Source organism: Capsicum annuum, chromosome 10, assembly GCF_002878395.1.
Source record: "Capsicum annuum cultivar UCD-10X-F1 chromosome 10, UCD10Xv1.1, whole genome shotgun sequence".
Lineage (NCBI taxonomy): Eukaryota > Viridiplantae > Streptophyta > Magnoliopsida > Solanales > Solanaceae > Capsicum > Capsicum annuum.
Window position 1 is genome coordinate 79,196,328 of NC_061120.1, and position 27,941 is coordinate 79,224,268.

The 27,941-nt window shown below is 36.9% G+C and overlaps 1 protein-coding gene across 1 annotated transcript; it reads right to left on the reverse strand.

Annotated features, from left to right (window-relative positions):
- Positions 1-3,908: 3,908 nt before the first annotated feature.
- Positions 3,909-27,343, reverse strand: LOC107845591 (AT-rich interactive domain-containing protein 1). Its single transcript, XM_016690006.2, has 3 exons — positions 27,126-27,343; positions 25,545-26,540; positions 3,909-5,150 (listed from the first exon to the last, which is right to left on the reverse strand). Exons 2-3 carry the CDS (start codon positions 26,085-26,087, stop codon positions 4,323-4,325), a joined length of 1,371 nt encoding a protein of 456 aa, XP_016545492.1. The 5' UTR covers positions 26,088-26,540; positions 27,126-27,343; the 3' UTR covers positions 3,909-4,322.
- Between the last annotated feature and the right edge of the window lie 598 nt (positions 27,344-27,941).

Below are 27,941 nucleotides of genomic sequence, written 5' to 3' on the forward strand. Positions count from 1 at the left end.
TTAATTAAATATTATTAGGTAAATAGTAAAAAGACAATTTTATCTAAAAGACAATCTTTTAATGAAGGGCAAAAAGTTCAAATCACTTTTTTAAGGGTCTTCACACTTTTAATATATTATAGATATAGATTATAGATTATAGATTATAGATCATAGATATAGATTATATATATATTGCAATAAAATTTATGCCGCTTCTATTTGCTGCAGCTAGGCTCTTGATATCTACTAAATTGATATACTGAATCATGGAGTCAACACACCAGCTGAGATAGACGATGAGGACCAATGGCCATAGTTACGAATAGGAAAAAGAGAAAAAAAAATTATATAAATACAAACAATATATTGATGGGAAAAGAGACATATGAATTTGTAGCTATGTAAAAGAGACATATTTTAGCTATGTAAAAGAGACATATGAATTTCTAATTTGATGAGAAAAAAAAAATCATATAAATACAAACAAAAACCATATAAATACAAACATAAAAATAATTAACCAAAGTGAGGGTTATTTTTGTAAACAAACAATATATTTTTACAAATAATGCATTATATATTATTTTTAGTACCACAAATCAAACAACCACTAAAAAATAATACCAGCATAACTTATCCCAGCACAACTAATCCCAGCATAACTTATCCCAGCATAACTAATTCCGGTATAATTTATTTTCAAACTAAATGACCCCTTAAAGACACAATTCCACTTTTATCCTTATTGGTCTCACTTAATTAAAGATAATAGTAGTACATTTTTTAATAAAGAACAATTTGCTAAACATCATCAAGTGTTTTTTTATTTCTTTAAACTTCGTATCCGATCAAATTACGACATATAAAATAAGACGAAGGGAGTAATAAACTTAAAATGATCGAATGTGATTCAAGAACCTGATAACTTGATATAACCCACTTTAATATGATTGCTTCAATGCAAGAAAATCTAAAACGAAACAAAAAAGAATTATCAATTCACTTTGTCCATAACTTTTGGTGAAAAACATTTGCTAGTAATACTCTCACCTTCTCAAAATAATTGACATACTCCCCTCGTCCCATTTTAATTCTCCTAAATTTTCTAATTTCATTTTTTTTTTACTTGTCATTTTCCATTAATCAAGACAAGATATTTTTTTTTTATCCTTAGTATTAATTATTTTTTCTCCAAATTAAAATATAAACATCAGTTAATAGAAGTACTATAGTAAAGTAGTCATCTCATTAATTGTTTTTCTTAATAAATGTACAATGTCAAATTGGAACGAGTAAAATGAGACGGAGTAAGTATTTGCTAAAAAAATTTCTCTCAAAATAGTTGACATATTTCAAAGATTAAGTGATAATTGACCACTTTTTTTTTTCAACTCGGCTTAAGTAATAATTATTCTAAAATTAAGACACATGTAAATAGACGAAGACTAATGAATTAATAAAAGATATGTTAGTCAAATCACACTCCTAATTAACTCTTTCTTACAAGTTATGCAAAATATATACATGACAACAGGGGCGGATGCACAACACAAAGTGTGGGTTTCCAGGAACCCATAACTTTCGTCCGATTCTTGAATTTATATTGAAAAAACTAGTAAATATATAAGAATTATAAGTTGGGAACCCACAAACAAAGTGTGTTATTGGTCTAGTGGTAAAAATTATAAGTTGGAACCCACAACTTTTAAATTCTATATCCGCCTCTGCATGCCAACATGTAGTAATTAACTCGATAGGATAAGTTGTGATATACTGATTTTTGCGTGTTTTATTCACAGGTGGAAGTTATTTTTCTTAACTTAGCCTTTAATTTCATATTACTTGCTCCAACTCAAATCATTACTTAACGTTCAACTAACAGAGAAGGCTCTCTTGACTCTCCTAGTAGAAGAGGTTAGCCCAAGATTCATTTGCAAAAATAATGAAATCGAGCCGTGGTAAATTATTTTCTCCAGCCTTGTTATTATAGGGGGAGTCTCTTGCATTTATGCGCACAACGTGCCATTGGTAGTGATTCTATTACGCCACCACAAATTCGCAAGTTGATGACCTTGTAAAAAAGCAGGTACAAAATGTAGCTTGTAGACTCGAGCGATTTACTCGTGTCCATCGAATATTGAAAGCTAATTCACATGCACACAATATTATCTCTCATAATGTTGAATCCATTTATTCGAAGAGTTTTCTTTGCCTTTTCTCCTGGCAGTAGTTTTTTTTTCTTAAATTGCTCAGTGAACTTTTCAAGATAAACGTGGTCTTTCAAATGTTTTTCATATTTGATATTTTTATTTTTTTCATCCAAAAATAATTTTTATTCACCGATTAAACATCAAAAATTATTATTCAAACTTCCTCATACTAAATACACAAACATTATATGACACGCAACGTAACCTTGCTTCAGCCTAAACTAGTGGAGTGCTGGGGACAACCAAAGTACAGCTATGTCCAGAGCATTGACAAGAAAAGTGAAAGGGAATCAAATTAATGATGTCCTTGTAAAGTTTTGACAATATATATATGAACTTTTAATCGTCTATTCATATAGGCTAGTGAATTATCATTGGTCATAGAGTTGCACCCTCACCCTTCTTGCCATTAATTGTGTTTGAACCAACCTACACCTTTTGGCACATGGCTTATAACTTGTAAGTGGATTTCAGTATCATCTAAAAGTGGATAAAATTTCTATGCATTTCTTCTTTGAGGATAACAAAATAAATCTTCCAAATAGGATAAGTTGTGATATATTCATAGTTTTGCTTGGCACAGAAAGCTCCAAATCAAGAGAGTATTTAACAAACATGGAAGCTACAGATTTCACTATCTTTTGAATAAAAAATAGCTTTGCTGGCATGATCTAACCAACCACCACTACAACAATCATTTTTGTTTTTGTCTAATGTCTAGTGAAGTGGAACCTTCTGTAAAAGTTGTGTGACAAGGAGGTCCTCCAAGTCGATGAAAATAGTTACAAGTCATAAAAGGTAAAACTGCATGCAATACGTTCAATGTGGTTCAATCAGTGACAGAGTCATGTCGAAAAATCATCCACTTTGCTAGGTTAAAATTTTAATTTTAGGTATAAATACAATATGTTGACTTCCCTTATTTTGCGTGTCTACTTTTTCATTTTTTTCATATTTTGATATCCCTCAGTAAAATTTTTGACTTTACCACTGAGCTCAACTATTCCTCGAACTCCAATATAGGGGAGCTTAATCAGAGACGGATCCAATATTCAAAAGCTCCGGGTGCCATCTTATTTTGAACAATAACGTATACTCCGTACGATATTTTAAGATAGTGGAATCAATATTCAAAGAGTAAACTATAATTATATATATCTAACAAGTGGTAGTATTACATGAAGACTTGCCTAGTTGGTATTGTCAAGTGCTTTGTAAAGAAGAGGTTATGGGTTCTATGCTCCATAGCCACGCAATGTTGTTTTATTAAGAGAAAATAGACAAGTGCTAAAAATCATTCTAAAAATATAGTGCCGGGTTTTTGTTGGAGTTAACCCAAACAATTTCGACCACTTACGCCACTAGTCCCTTTGATAGTGTGGGTGCCAAGCATAATATTTATACATTAACTGATACATATACACATAAATATATAAAGTTTCATCCAAAAAGTGCGGGTACCATACCACCCCATACCTTCTACATAGATCTGCCGTGAGCTTAACACACTAGAGCGCCCTTTACTTCCACCAGAAATAACTTGTCAGCTTGTATAAAACAAATTCATTGTTTTATCATCATTATACCCAATGTATACAAGAAGTTTGGGGAGGGTGGTGCATGCACACTCTCACAACTCAAGTAAAGCCTATCAAAAATCAAGTACAAAAACAAAATATAGTAATAAAGCAAGTCATGCTGACAATAACGCAGACGAGAGAAACTAGTTGATTTATCAGTTATCCCAAATACAAGGGCTATCGAAAAGCACAATGATTTTAGGGATGCAAGGAGAACAAAAGGCAAACCGCAATATGTAGAGATCCATCTGAGCAAATCATAACATGAGTAACAGTCTTGATCAGCGTTTTGAACAATAACAAGTAGGTAAAGTAAAACGCTGTATGCTGAAAAAGGTAAGAAGAAAGAATATCCTGAACCTTCTTGTACCCAAAAAGTCCACCAACTCAAAATATACAATTTTAAGATGGTATCTGGTATTATGTATCTGCACTTTGCAACTGACTTTGAAAAATATTTGCCGATATAAACTGCTGATGGGCAAAAGCACAACAAAAAACCTGCAATTTACATTTCTGAACAACACCATGGTATATAAACATTCAATTACTATATGGGATCCAGATGTGCTTTCTTTGGGGAACAAAAGATGGAGAATTCAGAATCCCTCCCAAAACAATTAGTTCTAGGTCCGTACTGTGGTTCATCATCATCACTGTCAATATTACTTCCAGTTGTTCGATTCTGGTCACCTCTGCGCCGTAAAAGAAAGACATTGAAGTGGTAGCTGACCAAAGATTCCCTGCTTTTGTTAGGAAAGAACTTGAATATTTCATTCCAATAGCTCTTGTCTGTCGACAACGGGTTCATTTTCACTATATCCTGGAATTTCGTTTCTTCTTGTTTTGACCAAGAAAGTGCAACTTCTTCACCCATCAAGTCAAACATCCACAGATAAAAGGCTGATCCCAACTCAAGCTTAACCTTCTTCCGTTTCTCAACAAGATGAAACTTGATGCAGTCATATGAAGCAGGGTATAGGCAGCCACATGTATCTTGCCTTCCCTTTCCAATAGGATCTCTTTCAATTAACATTATGTTTTGTTCTTGTTTGTCTAGTGGCCAGATTTGGGTACCCACCCATTTGGAGTCACTTTCATATTCCTCCAGTCTCCATTCAGGAATATCTGCTTGAAACTGCGGTCCGACTGGTATTCGCTTTCGGCGCTGGTTCCGCCAAAGAGCAACTCCTGACTCTGCAGAAGAATCAGCAGGTCCATCAACCGGATCCTCCTCACTTGGGGAACTTGAGGATGACAATGCTGAAAAAGGTGCCTTCTTCAATGGATTTTTAGCGAGTAGAACCCGCCTGCTGCATCTCACTCTCTCAAGAGAGGAGTTATCATCATACATAGATGGATGCATCTTCTGTTTTATCTACAAGGCAAAGAAAAATTCTGATTAGAAGCTTCAATAAGAGTAAATTTGTGTTTCACCATAAAGCTTGACTATCAGCACAAATGATTCTCTCTCTCTCTATATATATATATGAAACTCTGTCACTGTGTAAAGTTTCAATTGAAAAGGTGATACAAATACAGAATAAATGAACAAATACGTCTTGGTTACTCACATAGATACTTGCGGAGGGGAAATGCATTTTTATGGAACAAAAGGGTCACAAAAGAAACATGAAACTCTAGATATATGTATTATTTCACAAGCTGGACCTGTGAAGTGCATTGGTAACAACTCTGAAACATGCAACACAAAATTGCAAGTTGGAAGACAAAATCACTATTTTTGGACAAATTAAAATGTAAAGTAAACCAGCAAGCATAAGACACCAATGAGATTATAAAAGAGGCTATACCTGCCCCAACATGATAAAATGGAAAGATAAATTCAAGATAAACTTATTCAGGAAATACAAGGCCTGAAAGTGCTGAACCTGCCCTACTGTATATGGTAATCAAGGACACTAACACCCCAGTGTTAAAGTCCTTAGTTTTAATGATTGATAAATTGTATGTTGAGACCTATTTTCTGAAGATTTTGTGATGACAAAGCTGCTGCCACTTAGGGAACAGGTTGGGCTCACCTGTCACTATCACGGTCAACAGTCTCAGCTGACACAAAGTACAAAAGTTATGGAAACAGCTGCTACCACCTTTTTGCCTCAACCAATGGGATTTCTCCTAGGTTTTCTTGTGTCATACTACATATTGCTCATCTTCCTCAACAAGAAAACCAACGTTTCCATATACTTACAACAAAATATCTTTTGAAGCTGTGAATCAAAGACTCTACTTTGCAATAGGGAACAGACTGTTCATCGAGTTGTATTTTTACTTCCTTGTTGTAGTTGAGTCTTTGTGTATTGTTCTTAAACTTTTGCCTATGTTTGCTTATGATTATTGTAGGTGTTGTGGTGTAACTCAGAACTCTTTGTAATCATCCAGAGTTAGGTGATTTGTCAAGCTAGAGTTAGCTTGTTGTATCCCGTTAGAGTTAGCCGGTGGATAGAGCAGTAGGGCTACTGCTTGGGATTCCTTGTAATAGAGTTATTACTAGAAGAGTGAGGATTAAGAGTTTAATCCTGACGATTGGAGTCTGTATTCAAGAGTTTGCTTGGATATAGTGAAACTTAGACATCTTGGAGGCAGGTCGTGATTTTTCTCCCTTGAGCAAGGAGTTTCCATGTAAAACTCTTGTGTTTGTTATTTATATTGTTAGCCTCCTATATTTAAGTTTTAATAATGACAAACTAATGAGTGGACCTTTGCAGGATATTGGAAAATAGAAGGGTATCTCACTCGAAGATATGGAGGATCAAAAAGACTAACTTAACATGGAAGCAAGCAAGAGAGCCAGCTCCAAAAATGGAAGAACATCCAATCATGAAAAGGAGGATCACGGCATTCAAACAGTATGGCAAGCAAATCAATCAAATATCTTGAAAATGGAAGAAGGATCATAATCCCAGAATCACGACAGACCAAATCAATCAGGATATAAAACAAAAGGAAGGAAGGCCACAACCGTTATGTGGACATATCTGATATGGACATGTACAATTGTGGAAACTGCACCACATACGGACATATCTGATATGGACATACATTATGGTGTCATCCCTCAATCAAGGAATCAATCCAAATCCTTGATTAAGAAGGAATCTCTTGGGTTTCCTCACAAAGAATAACGACAGGAAAAAAGTGGACACTATAAAAGAAGAGATAAAAGGTTGAAGCACGCGCGCAACTTCAAGAAGAAAAACTCAAAGTGTCTTAATCTTAGTCTCATAAGGCTTTGTAATCTTTAGCTTACAATTGTTATACAAAGAATAGGATCAAGTCCACTTTGTGATATAAACTGAAGCTGTGTCATAAGATCAGAAGAGCAATATAAGTCTTTGGAACTTGTTTCTCATTATTGTACTTGAAGCCAATATTGAAAGATCTAAGGAAAAGTTGAAAACCAAGGGGACTGAAAGTAGGCATCACATTGGTGTTTCGAATCAGGATAAATCTCGGTGTCTGGCATCACATTGGTGTTTCGAATCAGGATAAATCTCGGTGTCTTTACTTTATGTTTGATTACTTATTTGCTTTATTGTTTTAAGTTTAATCTGTCTTGTGAAGTGTATTGATCTGCAGGCAAGTCGACTGTGAAGAGTCAGTACTCGACTAACAGAAAATTTTCAATTCAACCCCCCCCCCCCCCCCTGAATTTCAATTGGTATCAGAGCAGGTCTCACCAATAGTGTTGCTTAACCGCAAGTGAGTAAAGATCAAATGGCAAATTATCAAATCCCCAGTGCTCTTCTCCCGGATGGCCACTCCTCCACAAGACCATCATACTGTAATGGATAGCATTACTCCTACCGGAAAAATAGGTTCAGAATCTTTGTCCAATTAAATGACTTCCAAGCATGGTTTGTCATCAAGAAAGGTCCAAAGCCGATTCCAGCACTTAAAGAGAAGTCAAAGGACAAAGACAAAGAATTTAGCAGTTTTGACATAGAAGACCTTGAAAGCTTCAAGGTCACCAAAAAACAACAAGAGGTAATTCAAACTAATGCACGTGCTATAAGTCTACTTCTTTGTGCAGTGAGTGGAGAAGAATACGACAAAATATCAACTTGTGAGACTACAAAAGAAATGTGGGACAAATTAGAGGTAACCTATGAAGGAACCACCAGAGTCAAGAGGTCAAAAATTGCTGCCCTAGTCAATGAATATGAGTTGTTCAAAATGGAAGAGGATGAGGACATTGAAACAATGCTTGCCAGATTCAGTAAGATCGTATAAGAACTGAAATCACTGGGGATGATCTATCCACATAGCCTGCAAGTCCAGAAGCTGGTTCGAAATCTCCCAAATATTTGGGAAACCAAGGCTGTCATTCTGGAAGACGAAGATCTACACAACATGACATGTCGAACTACAAGGTAACCTTATTGCATATGAGAAAAATTATGTTAACAGGTACCAGAAAGAGGAAAAGAAGAAACCAGTAGCCTTCAACGCTGCTCCAACTGAAGAAGAGGACATTCTGAATGATGCTAATAGTGAAGGAATGTCCTTCATCAACCGTGGAGTAAGGTAAATCATGAGACATAGACAACAAAGATCCAAGGATCCAAAAATAATGACTCCACAAGAAACGATGATCGCTGTTATCATTGTGGAAGGCCTGGCCCCTTCAAACAAACTGTCCAGAGTTGAGAAGACGACCATCCAGAAAGAATCAAAACTTTGGAGCCTGGAGCGATGAAGATGAAACTAAAGAAGTAGAGGCTGCAAATACATGCTTCATGGCAACAGGTGAATCTAGCGAGGTAAGACTACATGACTGTCACAACTGTAATACTCTTGAATCCAACTTAGATACGATAATTGACGAGCTTCAAAAAGTTATAGATGAATATAATAAACTCGCTCAAGAGAAGAAAAGTTGCGAAGCTTGATTTAAACGAAAACTTGAAGAGGAACGAAGAAGTTATCAGATAGAAATCGAAGTATGTCAAATCGAAATTGACTTGCTTCACGAAGAGCTTGATGACGTAAAATTGCAGTTAAACAGCTTTAGAAAATCTCCAAGCCACAGTTTCATAAGATCAAATTTCTTAAAAATAATTCAAGTTCCTCATCCGGGTCGTTTAAATCAGCTAAGACCTCATTCTCCTCTTAAGGACCCATCTATTTTATCTGTGTGGACAGAGAGGGCACAAATCCTACCGCTGCAGGCATAAGCCTAAAGTGTGTGGGTTTGGAAGCCTAAAGGAAGCATATCTAACCCACAAGGACCCAAGACCACTTGGGTACCTAAGTAGAATTAATCTTCTTGTTTTGCAGGAACATATCCGCGAAAACCATAAAAAGGAAATATGGGCTCTTAATGGCGGATGTTCCAAACACATGACCGGAAAGAAAGAGATCTCTTCTGCTTTAAAGAATGTAGGTGAAGGATTAGTCAAAATCAGTGACAACGCCAGAGACAATGTCATCAAATTGGCTCAGTAAAGCTCAGCCTCTCATGCAAATCTGGTGAAGTATATCTGATAATCCGTCTCAACTGTAACTCACTCAGCATCAGTCAGATGTGTGACGCCGGGTTCGGAATCCCCTCCAAGCTAAAAGTTGGTCCTTCAAACATGTCAAAAATAACATGTCTCTTATCTGCGAACGTCAAGAATGGTGTAGTGGAGCGAAAGAACCAGTCATTTCGGATGTCTGGATTAGAACGTAATCTCCCAGATCTCTGTTGGGCAGAAGCAATGCCTTGTCCATAACAATGGTAAGAATATATCGGGAAGAGTTTGATCCATAAAGTGACAAAGTAATGTACAATCCGGAGGAAATGCTCGCACTACCTCGGAACCATCACAAAATAAAGTCGACTATACCCTCTCCAGAGTCGATTGCTACATCTGAAACTGCAAAACTACGTGTTCCAAGAAATTATAAAAAATTGCCAACTTTCACCCTAAAATATTCGGACGACTAAGTACATTGGAAGAAGGTATTGAACATAATGATACCCTTTCCCTTGTGGAAAGGTTAGAATCAATTCTAGCTATTACTGCTTTCAAATGAATGTCGAAAGCACTACGGTCTCAAACACGCTCCAAAGGCTTGGCTTGAAAGATTTGAGTGCTTTCCTAATAAATAATGATTTTCAAGAAAATAACTTTGATATAACTCTGATCTGACAAAAGCTTGTTTAAACTTCCTTACTGTACAATTTTACATTTATGATATTATTCTTGATAATTCTAACCTCTCTTTGTGTGAGAATGTTTTTTTTGTTTTTTGGCCTTATGGGAAATATCCTAAGTCCTTGACACAGCTTGAAGCAAACTTTAGTTGACTCACCAACAACTAAAGCAGTATAAACAGCCGTTGGGAGTTGTTGTACTTAAATTCTATGAATCATGCGTCAACTACCTGATTTTAATTTGTCTTTTGAATCTGTTCCCATATTGTGTGACAATACTAGTGCCATTAGTCTATCTAAATGTATTATGCATCATTCTAGGGAAAAGCATATTGACATCGAGCATCATTTTATTTGTGATCATCTAGAAAATGATGATTTTTCATTAAAATTTGTTGATTCCGAAAATCAACTGGCAGATATTACAAAACCATTGCTGGAAGGAAGATTTTGTTTTCTCAGAAAAAAATTTGGCATTCTCAGCATTAATGATTTATGAGTCATATTTTTTACCTATTTTACCAAAAAAAAATATTTTTTTTAGGGAAGTCATCATTAACTTCACCATTTCCCACGCTTCCTCTGCCACCTTTTTCTTTCCTGTCCTTTCACCTCCATCAATCCCCTTTCACTTCACGCCCCTTTACCTTACCTCCATTATCTCTTTTGAACAGTCGCCTCTTACCCTCTTGCTCTTCTTAACAGGCTCTTCTCCTCCATCTCTCATCCTTTAAATCTTATCTTCTCTCTCACTCATAACTAAGACTCGCTAACATATCTAGAATCTCTACCGATGATCCCTTTTTTTTTTCTGAGTCCTCCGATGAATCCTCGTCTCAATCCACTCTTCTTAAGAGACGACGACCCTCTTCCAACCATCTTCTTTGTCAAAAAACCTCGTTCAAACCCTTCCAACTCCCTCCAGAAGAGATGCACCAATTCTGGACAAACTCTCACAAAGAAAAATTCCACTCCTTTAAAAATCGCTCCATCGTACCTGGTCGCATCGTCAATCTTCGTCAATTGAAAGATGCCTCTTGTAATGTCAGTCACTTTTTCAAGTTTCAAGATTTGTCCTTGCTTTTTCGCCTCTGTGGACTTTTAATTTATGACGATCCTGTCCGCATATTTTATGCTAATCTCTTACTTTCCCTAGACTGTGGTGAATTCGAGACTTGTGCTGGGCACAAGAATTGTCTTGAACAACTCCTGTTTGAAAACGTTTTTGATACGAAGTTTTCTGGTGTGGTCCCTTTTATGAACAGTAACTGACCCGAGAACTTTGAAGTGGGCTTTAAGGAAGCCAAGAAATTTGTCTGACCCTGACTCCGTGTTAACCAACTTTGGTCCCCTGTCATTATGTTTCAAATTTCGCATCATGGCCCGTATTATTGCTCCCACTCTGATTCCGCGGAAAGGATCCCTAAGCAACATCACTTGTTGTGATGTCTTCGTGTTGTATTGTCTCGTCAAGAAGATCAAAATCAATTAGACAACCTGGATACGTGAGCACATGCTTGAGAGTGCAAAAGAAGTTCATGCCACTGCCAGTTTGCCATACGGGCTGTTCATCATCTGGATCCTTCTGTTCTACTCCATTGTAGAAGTTGCTACAACTTATGATTCAAAAACGTTTAGCAGCATAAAGATGAATGGTGCAAGAAGGAGCCTGCCCGTGCTAAGGCTGAACCTCCAAGGGTAAGTAAATCTGTTTCTAACCCCTCTACCTCTTTGTTGAAGGAACTCGAAGAACTCAAGCAGCGGATCAAAGCCATTGAAAAAGGTGTCATGCAACTCCAGAAGTCAACTACCACACTCCTGGACCTTGGGAAAAGTACAAGTTGTGACATAAGTGTGATCCGGCTAGCACTCGATGGGCTCAAACAAGGAGTCAAGTTATTCTCTCGAGTGCTCTCTCGTATGGACTCATTCAAATCCTAAGTCTCTTCCTCGAATGATGATCTGGCTGTCTCTGTTCAAACCTCCTACCTCTCCTTTGTCAAAAATGTTGAAAAATCTTATGACAAGTTTTGTCATTATATGCATAACAACCTAACATACTTCCAGGCGAAATGGTGAATTGTGAATTTTTATTCAAAAGAGGGTCATGTCCCTTGTGTTGATGGGTTGTAAGATAATCTTTACCACACTATCTGCCACAACTTTTTTTTTGCTCTACTTCATTAATAGATTATGACTGTCCATGTTTGTCTATTGCTTCTCGTCTGTCTGTGTTTTGTTTTTTGCTGCTATTCTTAATTATGCCAAAAGGGGGAGAAAGACAGGAACATCAAGAAATCAAGAAGCACTCATCAGTCAGGTGGCAAGTCGACTTTCGATACATAAAGGCCATTTGATACCCAAGAAACTTGGGACAGCAGAAATGCTTACAAGTCAGGGGGAGCAAGTCGACTTTCGATACACAAAGGTCGACTGATACCCAAGAAACTTAGGACAATAGAGATGCTTACAAGTCAGGGGAGCAAGTGACTACTGTGACAGACAGGGAAGTTAACTGATGTTTATGCTTGTTTGTCATTATCAAAAAAAGGGAGATTGTTAGCCTCCTATATTTAAGTTTTAATAATGACAAACTAATGAGTGGACCTTTGCAGGATATTGGAAAATAGAAGGGTATCTCACTCGAAGATATAGAGGATCAAAAAGGCTAACTCAACTAAAAGCACATTCAATCATGAAAAGGAGGATCACGGCATTCAAACAGTATGGCAAGCAAATCAATCAAATATCTTGAAAATGGAAGAAGGATCATAATCCCAAAATCACGACAGACCAAATCAATCAGGATATAAAACAAAAGGAAGGAAGGCCACAACCGTTACGTGGACATATCTAATATGGATATGTATAATTGTGGAAACTGCACCACGTACGGACATATCTGATATGGACATACATTATGGTATCATCCCTCAATCAAGGAATCAATCAAAATCCTTGATTGAGAAGGAATCTCTTGGGTTTCCTCGCATTAACGGTAGGAAAAAGGTGGACACTATAAAAGAAGAGAAAAGGCTGACGCATGCGCGCAACTTCAAGAAGAAAAACTCAAAGTGTCTTAATCTTAGTCTCATAAGGCTTTGTAATCTTTAGCTTACATTTGTTATACAAAGAATATGATCGAGTCAACTTTGTGATATAAACTGAAGTTGTGTCACAAGATCCGAAGAGCAAAATAAGTCTTTGGAACTTGTTTCTCATCATTGTACTCGAAGCCAATATTGAAAGATATACGGAAACGTTGAAACCCAAGGGGATTGAAAGTAGGCACCACATTGGTGTTCCGAACCAGGATAAATCTCAGTGTCTTTACTTTATGTTTGATTACTTATTTGCTTAATTGTTTTAAGTTTAATCTGTCTTGTGAAGTGTGCTGGGTAAGTCGATTGTGAAGAGTCAGTAGTCGACTCACAGAAAATTTTCAATTCACCCCCTCTTGAATTTCATATCTTTCCTACTATTTTTATTTTTTATTCTTTTATTGGTTCTACTGTTTGAATTCAGAGTTGAGGAGCAATTTACTGCAACTCTTCATCAGGCATCAGAGCAGGTCTTCCATGAAAAAGCTAATACCTTGGAAGGATCTTGAAAATGGTTGCTCCTCCAAATCTAGAAGAGGCCAGTTAACCACTAGACCCCCAAGATTCAAGGGTGAATATTATGAGTGGTGGAAGACAAGAATGCATGACTTCATCATGGCTGAATATTTAGAGCTCTGGGATGTCATTGCGGATGGCCCGTTTGTTCCTACAATGACAGTAAAAGTTGGTGATGTGACATCACAAGTTCCCAAAACCAAGGGGTATGATGATACAGATAGAAAGAAGGTTGAGAAGAAGTACAAGGCCAAGAAGATTCTTATGTGTGGTATTGGTCCTGATGAGTACAACAGGATCTCTGCCTGTCAAACATCTAAAGAAATCATGGATTGTCTTCAAACAGACCATGAAGGGACCACTCAGGTTAAGCAGTCCAAGGTGGACGTATTGAAAAATCAATATGAGACCTTCAATATGTAGGAAGGAGAGTCCATTCTAGAGATGCACACCAGGTTCACTGCTATAGCCAATGAGTTGTACTGTCTTGGTGAAGTTATTCCAACTCACAAGCAGCTAAGGAAATTCTTGAGCATTCTGCAATAAAGATAGGAAAGCAAAGTTGATGCTATCACAGAAGACAGGAATCTGAATAAAATGGCAATGCATAAGGCTCATTGGGAATCTCAAAACCTATGAGATGTTGAAGAAACTTGGAAAGTTAAAAGGTTGAACCTAAGGTTGAAAAGAATTTGGTCCTTAAGGCTGCAAAAGAAACTACCAGTGTTGAAGAAAATGAAACAACCTATATTGCAGAGAGAGTTCTCGAAGCCTTAAGAAAGTTAGGGCTTTATCTAAGAGAGGAGATTCTAGCAGGCTTCTAAAGGAAGGAAAAGGAAGTGACACATGTCATAAATGTGGCAGGCTTGGTCACTACATTAAGGATTGCCCTATGCATAAGATAGAATGCAAGGAATATGCTAAGCAGGTTGCTGGTAAAGAAAAGGGCAAAGATCAGGTTTCTGTAAGATTTAGCAAGGTTGTCAATCAAGTGTTGGCATCCTGTGGGGCGACTCCTGTTATGATTCAGATGATTCAGAATAAGGAGAAGATGTTTCCATGATGGTAATGGAAGATGAAGTATCCTTTTTTGACTCTCTTTGCCCTGATGCTCTGATGACAGATATTATAATGAGGAAGATAAACCAGTCACTCTCCTTGAAATCAATCTGTCATCAAGCGCGATTCTAAGGGAAAAGGTGAAGGAAGTAGGATATAGTTTCAGCTAGAACGAGATTTGGCTAAAACCAAGGCTGACGTAACTGTATCACTTGATAGAAACACAGTGCTTGAGAAGGAACTGTTTCGGGTGAAGACTGAACTTGAGAAAGCTCTCAAGTGGACTAAATCTTCACAAACACTGACTACCTTCATCAGCCAAGGATCCAGTAGCAGAAGAGGCTTGGGATAAACAATCAAGAAGATGGACCCAGCTTTTCAGTCAGACATGCAAGGAGCAAAAATAATGTCTCATTGATCCATTGTGGAAAGGATGGTCACTTTAAAGATATATATCTCTCTAAAACTACAGCTTCGGGGGAAAGGGGAAACTTCAAAGCACACAAAAGGAGGAAACAAAGATTGCCAAACTGGACAAGGAAGCTCTGTCACCTTTAGGGAACCCAGACTTGAATGGATTCCTAAGGCTAACAAGTGATTGATGTTGTAGAGAAGGGCAAGAGAGAGCAACCAACACAAGGATGATGATAATGTTTGCTCAGAGCACATGATTGAAGATCTGAAAATTACCTCTTGTTGAATGCCCTCAGTGGAGAAATGTCTCTTTAGTGATTAAATCAAAGATTAGGGTATGGTTGATGTCGGTGGACTATAGATCAATTAGCAAAATGGTTGTTTCAAGTTTTGAAGGAATTTTTCGTGGTACATCCTTGATGAAGGACAATAGGGAACTGGTTGAGTGACACAAGAAAGGGTAGAGCTTATGAAATCAATGTGGATGCAGGAGACCCTCATGATTCTTTATTCTTAGCTATGAATTGGTAAGAAGGTATCCTGGTCAATGTCTTACATATCTAATTCAGTCACATATCTTTGCAGATACACACCTATGGCAAGGAAGAAAAGATATGAAACGAATAGTGAGAAAGCACAAAGTCATTGGATTTTAATATTGCTCAGGGACCAGGTCCCTAAGCAGGCCGGTACCACTTGTTATTCCCAAATAATGACTGTTTTAAATATTAATAACTGCGCCACGTCACTCTCCTGCCTCTTCCAAAAGGCTGTCACGTACTTTAAACTCAACAGACGTGTCCATTTGACCGGACACGTCCCCTTGTACGCATCGTATCTTTTAATCTCAACCGTTCTCTTGTGCACTATATAAAGCCTAAAACCAAATCATTTCCTCTCTCATTTTTAAAGTCATCCTCATTCAACCTCATCAATTCCCAAACCATTCACAAGGAAAGCAAAAAGCTTGATCCTTTCATCTCTTACAGTTTCTCCAATCCTTGTAAAATGTCTTACTCCTTTTCATCTTCTTAGAAAGACAAGCCCATTTCTTTGAAAGTAATATACATATCCTCAATACCTTCAGACTCAGTGGAACAATTTGCCATTACTGAATTTACTCCTCTTTCTCTACAAAGAATTGCCAACGATTATAATTTCAGACAAAGATGAACCGTCCCAGTGTTTCTTCCTCAAAAGGAGATGATGGTGCCAATCCCTCCAAGGACAAAGTTCCTGACCCAACCGTTCCACCAGATGACAAAATGATCTCCCTGAAGATGCTGATGATGAAAATGTGGTGTTACTACCTGCTCTTGATCCCTCTCGTATGAATAAGGATAGCATGGAGAGTGATGATAACAAGCCCTTATCCTGGAAAACGTCGAAGAAAAGGTCTTACTCTTTACTCAAGGCTTCATTTGGAACTACCAGAGCTACTGGAACCTGATCAAGTTCCAAGAACATAGTGAGGGAAGCATCAGAAAAAAGCAAGGAAAACACTAAAGAAAGAAGAATGCCAAAGAAATTTAGAATAGATATGGTTGAACCAGATGCTAAAGCACCTGATAGTAAGGACATGGAGATTGAACGGATGTTTGAAGGCTTAAGTAACTCTGAGGATGAGTCCCTCGACTCTGATGTTGGAAAACATGCAATTACTGCAGAGGAGACAGTAAAGGGAAAAAAAGTTCCCTCACCAAAGAAAGGAAAGGGGTTGTTGATAAGAAAACCAATGTCTAGCATCACTGGTAAGAAAAGGAGATCAGAACATGTTGATGATAAGGGACCGGGTCCCAGTTCCAAATCTGCCAGAACCTCAAATGCTCCTGGGACTTCTGGGAGGGGAACTGGTTCATTGAAGAAAGACACTCCATCCAAAGAAAAAAGTTTGCCTTGCAAAGCTCGACAGATGATTCTCAAGAATCAGGAGGTCTTGAGAGGAAGATTTTTTGATCCAATCGTGGATACCATACCAGGGATGAGGGATGAGGGAGTTACTTGACTGGGTAAAGTTTCAAAGTTGGGAGCACCTGTTTGATTTGCATGTGCCCCAGTTGCATGAGGAAGAGGTAAGGATGTTCTACCATAACTTGACTATTTTTGATGATGGTCTTTACTTAACCTCACAAGTTACTGAAGTAGATATGGGATTAGATGAGGACACTTTCTGAAAGGGCTCCCACTATAGGAATAAGGTCCATTAGATCAAAGGAGAGATCTGCACAGTTTTTGGAATGTTTAGTGAACTTGATCACTTGAACAGTAAGACTATCAACAAAAAGGTCCTTAAGGGAGAATATCAGAATATCATCTGTTGTTTGAGTTGGTAAGGTCCTATCTCTTAGGTCTGAGAAGAGGGCTATTGTGACAGGCCTAGATCTGTACCTCATGGAAGTGTTGTCTACCTATCAAAAGGTGAACCAACCAGTGATTGTCATTAAGCACTTTAACACAATCATGACTGTAAAAGATGGCAAACATGGCCTAGTTTATGGTTTTCGGATGAACAAAATATTTGCCTATTACAATGTTGAATGTGGCAAGGGTAAGGCTGGATCAGTGAAACAAATGTTCAACCTCACCACTTTGGAAGAAAATGAATGCATTCCCAGGAGAGGAAAAGGGAAGTCTAAGTCTGTTGTGTGTGAGTTGATTGATGTACAAAAGGGTCTGAGGGAGGAAGTAGAAATCCTGACAGCTATTGTAACTCAAAAGGATGCTGAGATTGTTGCTTTGAAGGCAACATCAATTGCAAGAGCCGAAGAGGGAACCAGTTCTGATAGAAAGTTGAAAGAAGGAAACACTGCCCTGTATGAGAGGGTGAAGAAGTTGGAAGCCAAAGTTGAAGCCTTGACTGCAAAAAATGAAGACTTGACTCAACATATTCTCAAGGTACATGCTGCAGAAAGTGAAAAGATGACTACTCTCCTTAGGCAGCTTCTGATCCTTCATCCTGATTCCTTTCCACCCTGGTCTCTTCCCCTTTCCCATTAAGCCCTGTGAAACTTTGTTATCCCTGTCCTTTTTATCTCCAATGTGTACCTAGCACAGTTGTTATGATATTTTATGGTTATTGTATTTTAATGACATTTGGTACTGATCAATGGATCAATGAACTGTTTCTCTGTGCTATCACTTCTCTCACTTCTATCTGATCTTTTCTTGCTCATGTTGTTTCAATGGCCATGAATTAACATGAATGCGACTGCAAAAAATGAAGACTTGACTCAACATATTCTCAAGGTACATGCTGCAGAAAGTGAAAAGATGACTACTCTCCTTAGGCAGCTTCTGATCCTTCATCCTGATTCCTTTCCACCCTGGTCTCTTCCCCTTTCCCATTAAGCCCTGTGAAACTTTGTTATCCCTGTCCTTTTTATCTCCAATGTGTACCTAGCACAGTTGTTATGATATTTTATGGTTATTGTATTTTAATGACATTTGGTACTGATCAATGGATCAATGAACTGTTTCTCTGTGCTATCACTTCTCTCACTTCTATCTGATCTTTTCTTGCTCATGTTGTTTCAATGGCCATGAATTAACATGAATGCCTATGTATGCTTAGTTTACTGCCTAACTTCTTTGATGATGCCAAAAGGGGGAAAAATCTGAGGTAGTTTGAGGTAGCTTGATGGGATGTAGTTAGGTTGTGGAAATAAAGACAAGGGTTCTCACACGCAGGGGGAACTTATGCTCATAGACAGGGGGAATAAAAGTAAAGGATGTTGATATACTTATAGGTATCAGTGGTAGAGGGAATTGGTGCAGGGGGAATAAAAGTATAGGATGCTTATATGCTTATAGGTATCAGTGATACGGGAAATTGGTTGGGCAAACTGGTTTGGCAAGGCCTTGTGGCTTGTGGTATGTTGCTGAGTTGTAGAATGTGTTGTGTGTGGATGTTTTGAAGATGCTGAATACTTGCATATGGTTTGACATCATCAAAAAGGGGGAAATTGTTAAGGCCTTAGTTTTGATGATTGACAAATTGTATGTCGGGACCTGTTTCCCGGAGATTTTGTGATGACAAAGTTGTTACTACTTAAGGAACAGGTTGGGCTCACCTGTCAATCACGGTCAATAGTGTCAGCTGACACAAAGTACAAAAGTTGTTGCCACCTTTTTGCCTCAACCAATGGGATCTCTCATAGTTTTCTTGTGTCATACTACATATTGCTCATCTTCCTCAACGAGAAAATCAATGCTTCCATATTCTAACAACTAAATATCTTTTGAAGCTGTGAATCAAAGACTCTACTTTGCAACAGGGAACTGATTGTTCATCGAGTTGTCTTTTACTTCCTTGTTGTAGTTGAGTCTTTGTATATTGTTCTTAAACTTTTGCCTACGTTTGCTTATGATTATTGTAGGTGTTGTGGTGTAACTTAGAACTCTTTGTAATAATCTTGAGTTAGGTGATTTATCAAGCTAGAGTTAGCTTGTTGTATCCAGTTAGAGTTAGCTGGTGGATAGAGCAGTAGAGCTACTGCTTATGGTTCCTTATAATAGAGTTATTACTAGGAGAGTGGATTAAGAGTTTAATCCTGAAGTTTGGACTGTGTATTCAAGAGTTTTCTTGGATATAGTGGAACTTAGAAATCCAAGAGGTAGGTTGTGGTTTTTCTCCCTTGAGCAAGGAGTATGTAAAACTCTTGTGTTTGCTATTTATCTTTCCTACTATTTTTATTGTTTATTCTTCTATTGTTCTATTGTTTGAGTTCATCCGGGAACATGTCCTTGAATTGAGGAGCAACCCACTGCAACTCTTCACCCAGCAAATTACAATTATTGAGGAGCAACCCACTGCAACTCTTCACCCAGCAAATTACAATCTCTGTTTGTTCATTCCAAACAATAATGAGTAACTGGTAAAGTTGTTGCCATGTGACCAGGAGATCACGGATTCAAGTCTTCGAAACAGCCCCTTCCAGAAATGTAAGGTGAGGTTGCGTACAATAAATCCTTGTGATTGGGCCCTTCCCCGGACCCTGTGCATAGCGGGAGCTTAGTGCACCGAGCAGCCCTTTTTAACTATTTGCAAAATTAAATTCAGCCATGCAGATTAATTCTGCCATTTTACATGTGATTGATAATTCTGCCATTTTCCATGTAATTTATCAACATAATTGAACAGAAAGTTGGAAATTTCGTATAGGTAAAAAATTTGGGCATTTATGCTTCTGCATTCTTGTTCGTAAATTGTACTATTCAAAATTATGTAACTTGTTATCGTTTCAAAATAATCATCATAAATTAGAAGGGAAAAATAACCAAATAAATGGCTGCACTTGCAATTACATCATGGTTCATGGCACTAGCCACATATCTCGATATGCACTCAGAAATTTAATGGTCACAACGTGGAACCAAATTTCTCTCTCGATAGGCAGTCAGAAATTAAATTGTCACAACGTGGAACCAAATTTGTCTCTGTAACTGAGGTTCAATTGAACTGATTTCTTTCAGAGAAATGGGCAATTTATTTACAACTATTAAGTAACCAAACCATATTAAGCTCATAAAAAAGAAGAGAGTCAAGAACCAGTAAATTTATCAAGATCCATTAAATACATACAAAAAGGAAAATCAATAAAACATGAATTAACTGATCAACCATATCACAACATCAACCCCATTAGGTGGCACTGATAGTCCTTTCTCCCCCACCAAACTCCAACATTCCTTTTTATCTCCTTTAAGATTTCATGGTTTCAAAAAGGAGACAATTGCACAATATCTAAATTAGGCAAACCCTTTTGCTTCCTACCTTATTTTATTTAGCTTCCACAATGACATAACATATGACTGACTATGAAATTCTTTCAACTTTTATCTTACCTGGTACTGTTTTAGATCATTTACTCTGCCTTAAAAGGCATTTTATAATGTTTCCAGAAAATACTAATGGCAAGCTCCACCCCACATCTCAAATAAAATAGGCTACACGGTCCATTTAATCTTCAAACTGATAATTGTTTAACCACAGTTAACAGTTTAATAACGCGTTCTGTGGAAATTACACCGATTTTTTTTCCTTTTTTCCTTTCTTAAACTGGAAATCAGTAACTTGACTCTTAACAGTGAATTGTATCAGATAAAATGGTCTGAGTGAGTCAACCTTTTCTCTAGCTCCTTAATCACATAAATCCAAATATGTCCCACGAGACAATAAAAATAAAACAACTTTTTTAATCTATTAACCTATTACTTTAAGTAGCCAAACCATTAAGCTCAATCAATGTTCTATAACATATGATTAATGTTACCCATAAAAAAAGAGAATAAAAAACCAGTGAATTTATCAAGATCCACTAAATACAACTTAACAAAAGATCCACAAAAGACGAATCACTTCATTCGACTCTTTTTGAGGATTTTCATGGTTTCTACAAGAAGTGACAATAACATAAATAATATCTAATCTAGGAAAACACTTTTTCATCTTATCTTAATTTTTCTAGCTTCCACTATCTAAGTTGTTCAACTCGGAAGCGGGTGTGGATCCAGGTACGGATACGGGTGCAGAGATTCGGCTTAAAATAATTCAAATATCTAAAAATTCAGTTATGTATCTAAATTATGAGACATTGTGTGGAGAACTTACATGGTATTCTGAGAAAATATTGATCAATACGAGAATACAAAAAAGAGACAAGAAGAAGACGACTTGCATAGAAATTTCTACATAAAAGCTATTCCATTTTCTTCAATTTCACCTTAGCTTTTGTTTTTATTATAGAAATCATAGGTATTTGTCCCCAATTCTCTATCAGTTTTGGTCAAAGAACCCAAAATTGGTTGAACAAATCCTATACGGATCCCATACCTACGTCGTGTCGACATGAGTGGGGCACCGAAGTGAAGAATCCGAGCAACTTAGTCCACTATCAAATTAAATATAACTAATTATGTAATTCTTTCTATTCTTGTCTCACCTAGTATTGTTTTAGATCATCTATTTGCATTTTAAGGAAGTTAATGTTTCCAGCAAATACTAACAAGCTCCACTCTACATCTCAAAATCGGCTACAACTACTTTTTCATTTCAAACTTGTTGCTTTGTTGCTCAAAATGTTATGCAACATAAATTTTGGGAATGTGGAAAAAAACAGAGAATTGGATTTGAGTGTCCATCCCTTGATATTATTCATGATGTAAAGGTGCTGAATTGGTTAAGCTGCTCTAATTTTTTATGATAGTGGTGTTTGAGCCAACTTGTCGCACCTCGACTAATTCGATTGGGTACCTACAATCTCTGACCGGCACAAGTACCGGGAAACTCTGGCCGTCAAGGCTTAGGAAAAAATAGGAAGAATCAGCTAGTTTTTTTAGCATACAATGGGATCTGAACCTAAGACCTCATACCCCCCACTTCACTGACCACTATCTCACACCCTTGGGTGCTTGGTTGAGGACTGGTTATTTGGTTCGCGGCTTACACTATCATTCTACTAAATTCACCACAAACAACTGACCTGTAAGTAACGCAATATAAATAAGCAAGGAAACTGAAAAAAGCTTGAAAATGTTTAGATTGGCTTATCTAGCTTACAACAACAACATACCCAGTATATTCCCACGGTGGATTCTGCGAGGATTAGGGTACGCAGTCCATACCATTAGCTCAGAGGTGAGAAAGAGAGATTGTTTCTGATAAACCTCCGACATAGCATAGGAACAAGAAACAATAGGGATCAACGCAACAATAATAACACAAATAAGACTACCACGACGTAATGCTACACACGATCTATCCGAAACAACAAACATCACCAACACTCTAAAACAAGACTAGCACTATGACTACTAGCGGATAACAAAACAAATCACTCCTACCTACTACAGGACGCTCCTTCCTTCTAATCTTCTACACGAATTCACATCCCTCAATCCTTCCTATCTAGAAATTGATTTATCCAGCTTGAAAGGGATAAAATATACCAACTAGGAAAGAGATCAGCCTTAAATTAGCTAAATTGCCTTAATTAAAAGGGCAAAGGGCAAATACTAGCATGCAGTTTCTTACTTGAATCACTTGCAGCTCATCTCTTATGTAGATCTATATACATGGATAATAACTCTCTTTAAGCCCATCTATATTTATAGCAATGTTTTAAAATGGAAAATTGGGACTCACCTTTCAAGCAAATCTATAAACACCAAGAAGCAACCATGAGAGTTAAAGTCTCGTGGGACTAATACATCAATATGTGGGATGTACTTTGACGCATGATGTATACCTTGACGTACTTTGATGCATGATGTATACCTTCTTCTATCCACCATGCACAGCCCAAGAAAGTCAAGTCCGCACTTTCTGCTTTATTTTGTTTTCTTTTTATACCTTTGAAAACTTTCATTTTAGTTATTCTTTTAAATAATTGCCTATAAATTGTATACATGGTATTCTGTAACTAAGAATTTGGATATTTTTGATATTATTTTGCCTAGATAACATATCAATTCTTTTAAACAATCGTGGTGTCCGAGCGTAGCTTGCACGCACTTCCACTATTGCCATGGTGTACTTGCTACTTCCCACCAGAATAGGTAACAAGTAATTCTGTCCACTAAGGCTTAGACTGATAGGAAGAAATCACCTGGTATTTTGGTATTTTTGCCTCTGATGGGAATCGAACTTGAGACTTAATGGTTTTCGATTCACTTCTTGACCGCTAAGCTATACCCTTCGGTGCAAAAAGCAAATTGAATTTTGAAAAATTTTTGCTTTCAAATTTATATATTTTTTACTGTATTTTCTTCGATTCATTAAAAGGAGAGCCTTAGAGTAACTGTAAAATTGTTGCCATTTGACCTAGAGATCACGGTCAAGCCGTGGAAAGCCACTTGCAAAAATAAGGGTGCGACTGCGTACAATAGACCCTGTGGTCCGACCCTACCCCAATGTCTGCACATACCAAAAACGTGCATTCGGGTGCCCATTTTCTATAGTTTTTAATATTTTAGTCTGTTTTTCATTTTTTTATATTTTAAAATATCAAAGAATCCTGATGCTAACACCCTTCCCTATGATAAGTGAAACATCCCATCCCATGGCATCGTCTTTGTAATACTGATTTATAACGCTTGCATATATTCAGAAACTGTTTTACATTGCTCGGATAAGGAGACTGATTAAAATTTTATCAGAGCCTAAATGATCCATACATTAGCAATCTGGTATACTGTTGACCTATCTTATTTTCGTCATTTCACCCTTTAGGATTATTAGCATTTGATCATCTTTCACTTATGAAGTGCAGGATCAGAGGCAAATCCAATATTTGAAGACGACGGGAGTACCAACCAACAGTTAATGCAAGTTAATTAAAGTATGTCACTCAATACCGATTCGTAAACACAAAAATATAAAACTGACATACTAACATATAAATATGAATTAAATGACTATGTAGCTAAAGTTTTCTTTATGAAGCTCGGACTCTGGCACTGGTGTCCGATATAGGTGCAGATCTAGAATTCGGATCCTTCATGATCTCAATTTTAAGATTCGGAGATATGGATTCAGGTATAGATACAAGTGTGGGGATTCGGCTAAAAATAATTCAAATATCCAAAAATAGAGTTATAAAACCAAAATTATGAATTATTATGGAAAACTTGAGGAGCAAGTTGATAATAGGAGAATCCTGAAAGGAGATAAAAGGAAAAGCACTAATATAGAAATTTCTATATACAAGAAATTCCATTTTTTTCAATTTCACCTAAACTATTTGTTAGAATACAAGTAGGATTCTATATGCTATATTCCTACACATATTCTAACTCTATTGTTTTGGTTACAGAAATCATTAAATATGTTTGGACTTTCCCTATCGATTTTTGTCAAAGTACCCAAAAGCAGTTGACCAAGCTAGGTACAGATCCCACACTCACACCCATGTTGTGTCGGCACAGGTGCAGCACCGAAAGTGCAGAGTCCGAGTAACTTAGCTATGGCATGATGGTCTGATTCCACTTTGCACCATGAGGTAACTAGTTCGAAACTAGCCAGCCCCTTTGTTTTATCCACTTCTTATTAAGTTTCTCAGATAATAAAAAACAAAAACATCAAGAAAAACAGTAAACGAGATTCGAACCCAGTCTCCTCATCTAATAAAGAGGAAGTGCGCAACGTTTCAACCAGTGCACCCAATTTGGGTTAGTGTCTTAGGGTACCTAATAAAATATATGTTCATATCTCAAGGTATATACATTACAAATTTAACGAGTGCACGTGCACCTTCACGTAGACACATGGGTCCGCCTTTGTGCCAGATCCAAGCACTGATCTTCTTTGTTCTCTTCATTTTGTCACTTTCAACATGATTTTTTCATGGAAAATCACTCTATAAACCTTTCAAAACTTAAAGTAGTTCAATACAGCCTTTTGATATTTGAAAGCAAATGCTAAGCACAATGTTATAGAATTGACAAGTACAAATGGAGATACGTTATAAGATGCATCATAGGTTAAATATTCAAACCCAAAAGTAGGGGAAAAATAAAGTACCCGCCATATCGAGCATTGAGCACTTGTATCAGCACTCTTTTTCAGAAGCATTTCATCTCGCAGCAGCAGAACCTGCTTCCAGATTACGTCATTCCCGTAAGACTTCCACTTGGATCTTTCTGGCAAAGATCCAATGGCAGGATCACAAGGATCTTTTGCAACATCAGTAACCCAACTCAGCAAGTCCGTGTAAGATTCTCGCTTTCTCTTCCTATTGTTCTCATCTTCCCTAACCACACTTGACTTCGTTACTCCAATCTCATCTGTGCCACAATCATCACTCCGCCTTCCACTAACAAACGCAAAATGTTTGTCATCATCACCAACAATGTTCTTTCCATCAACATCCTTTACAATACATTCAGTGAGGTCCAAACTTATCTTTCCATCAAACTTCATAGAATGTCTATTACTGAAAACAAAATCATCAGCCTTAGCAGCAAACTCACTCTTCTTCAAATCAACATTCGCATATTCCTCGTCTTTGTTCTTTTCATCTGAAATTTTCATTAAAATATCCCTCAAATCAAGCTCAACCTCCATCTTAACCCCCAACAAAACGCCAACCACACTTTCTCAATTCGCTCTATGCTTTATCGTCTAAGACAGTTCACTCGTTCTGATCAATGATTAATCAAATAGGGTTATCACCACTCATTAAGTTTACCCGTTAGATCATACAACTTCCTGCATTCATTCCCCTCTAAACGATGTATCCAAATACTCAACGTACATCAATTTTACAACCAAATCAGGACCTGACTCCTAACCACATTGATAACAGCAGCACCCCATTGCCCAATTTCAAAAAATCACCTCGAGCAATAGAGGCAGCGGGCAAATCAACTTTTAACAGTTTCAAGTTACAATTATCTTTTTCAATCTTCAAAAAATGTTTCAACCATCGTAAACAATTAAAGAAAGGGTCATGGTTCAATATTTTTTCTGGTATTCCTATGATTTTCAGACCTGACCCATCAATTTTCTCCGATAATCCTGCCATTGACATGCCAAATCAAAACAAACTGGAGTAGTATCTTGTACATACAAAAACCCAGAAAAACACATACAAGCAAAAAAATGTAATTTTTTACATAGTTTGTGAAAGGGTTATTTATTAAGAATCAATTTCTTTGTGAAAGAGTTATTTATTAAGAATCAATTTCAGATCATTTATTTAGATGTTGCAATGATTCAAAAATGTGCTAACTGGGTTCGAAATTCGAATCTTATTATTGACCTTTAATGTACATATAGAATTTATTGAAATTATTGAATTAGGTGAATTCATAGCCAGCACTCTCCAGATGTCATTAAAGAAACGGACATTAATGGGTCGATTAATTTTATCGGGACAACACAATTTAGGTACCTAAGATAAAATATTTGGACCCCAAATAAATAAAGACCATTTCCTTGTTGATAGAGGAGAGGGGGGGGGGGGGGACAAAGACATAGGTCAAAGGAGTGGGCGTAGGGGGTGGGGGTTGAATTGTTGAACAGGAACAGTCCCATTATTTAGTGGATAATGAAATTGTAAAAAGAAATTGGGGAAAAGAGAAAAGATCTACCAGAACATACCTTATTGGAAGGACAGGGTGTGGGGTGTGTTGTGGGGTGACATCCTTGTTTCTCTATTGTCAATTCTTGTACTTCTTTTCTTGCCCTTTGAGTTTTCTTTAAAAAACCCTTTTTATTCAATAAGAAAAGTTTTTGTTGTTTTCCTTATTATGAGAAAAGGGTTGCGGGAGATCTAAGATTTGCGGCAAAAAGAGAGAAGTGGAATGAGTTGTAAGGATATCTAAAATGAACTAGTATTTGTTTAATTTATAGTTGGACTTATTGATTAACTATAGTTAATTTATTGCAAAGTTGTGTTAAGGAGCTATGGACTGTGGTTGGGTGAAGGATAGTTTGGGCATCTGAATTTTAAGATTAAGATGTCTCAATCTGAATATATATTTGATAATACAAATATTATTTCCAAATTTATATATTAAAAAATTAAAATTATTTGTTTTTTCTCAACATCTAAATGTGTATAATCTAATTTTATCTAAAAATTAGTAAATATCAAATACAGGTGAACTATTAAGAAAATATTAGTAGAACATTAGAGAAATTTTTGTTAATTTTTTTTTAAGAACTTCTTGTTAGATGAAACACACAATAACGTCTGACAGTGATGATTTTAATGTGATAGTTGATGATTAATGTGAGAATGGTTTTAACGTGGTTGTTAGAGGTGGATGGCTTTGAAGATTATGTATCACAATTTAAGTCTACATTTTGAATGAGACACGGTGCTTAGAATCATAAGTGATCCCAAGTTAATTCTTGACATAGCATATCTAAGCACAATAATGACACAAAGCAGGAGCTGTAACTGAAATCATA

Excerpts from the sequence above, each read along its gene's own strand:
- LOC107845591 (XM_016690006.2), bottom strand. The coding sequence starts at position 26,087 with ATGGAGGTTGAGCTTGATTTGAGGGATATTTTAATGAAAATTTCAGAT. Across the intron at positions 5,151-25,544 it reads CTCAATGCTCGATATGGCGG|ATAAAACAGAAGATGCATCC; the intron begins GTACTTTATTTT and ends TTTGCCTTGTAG.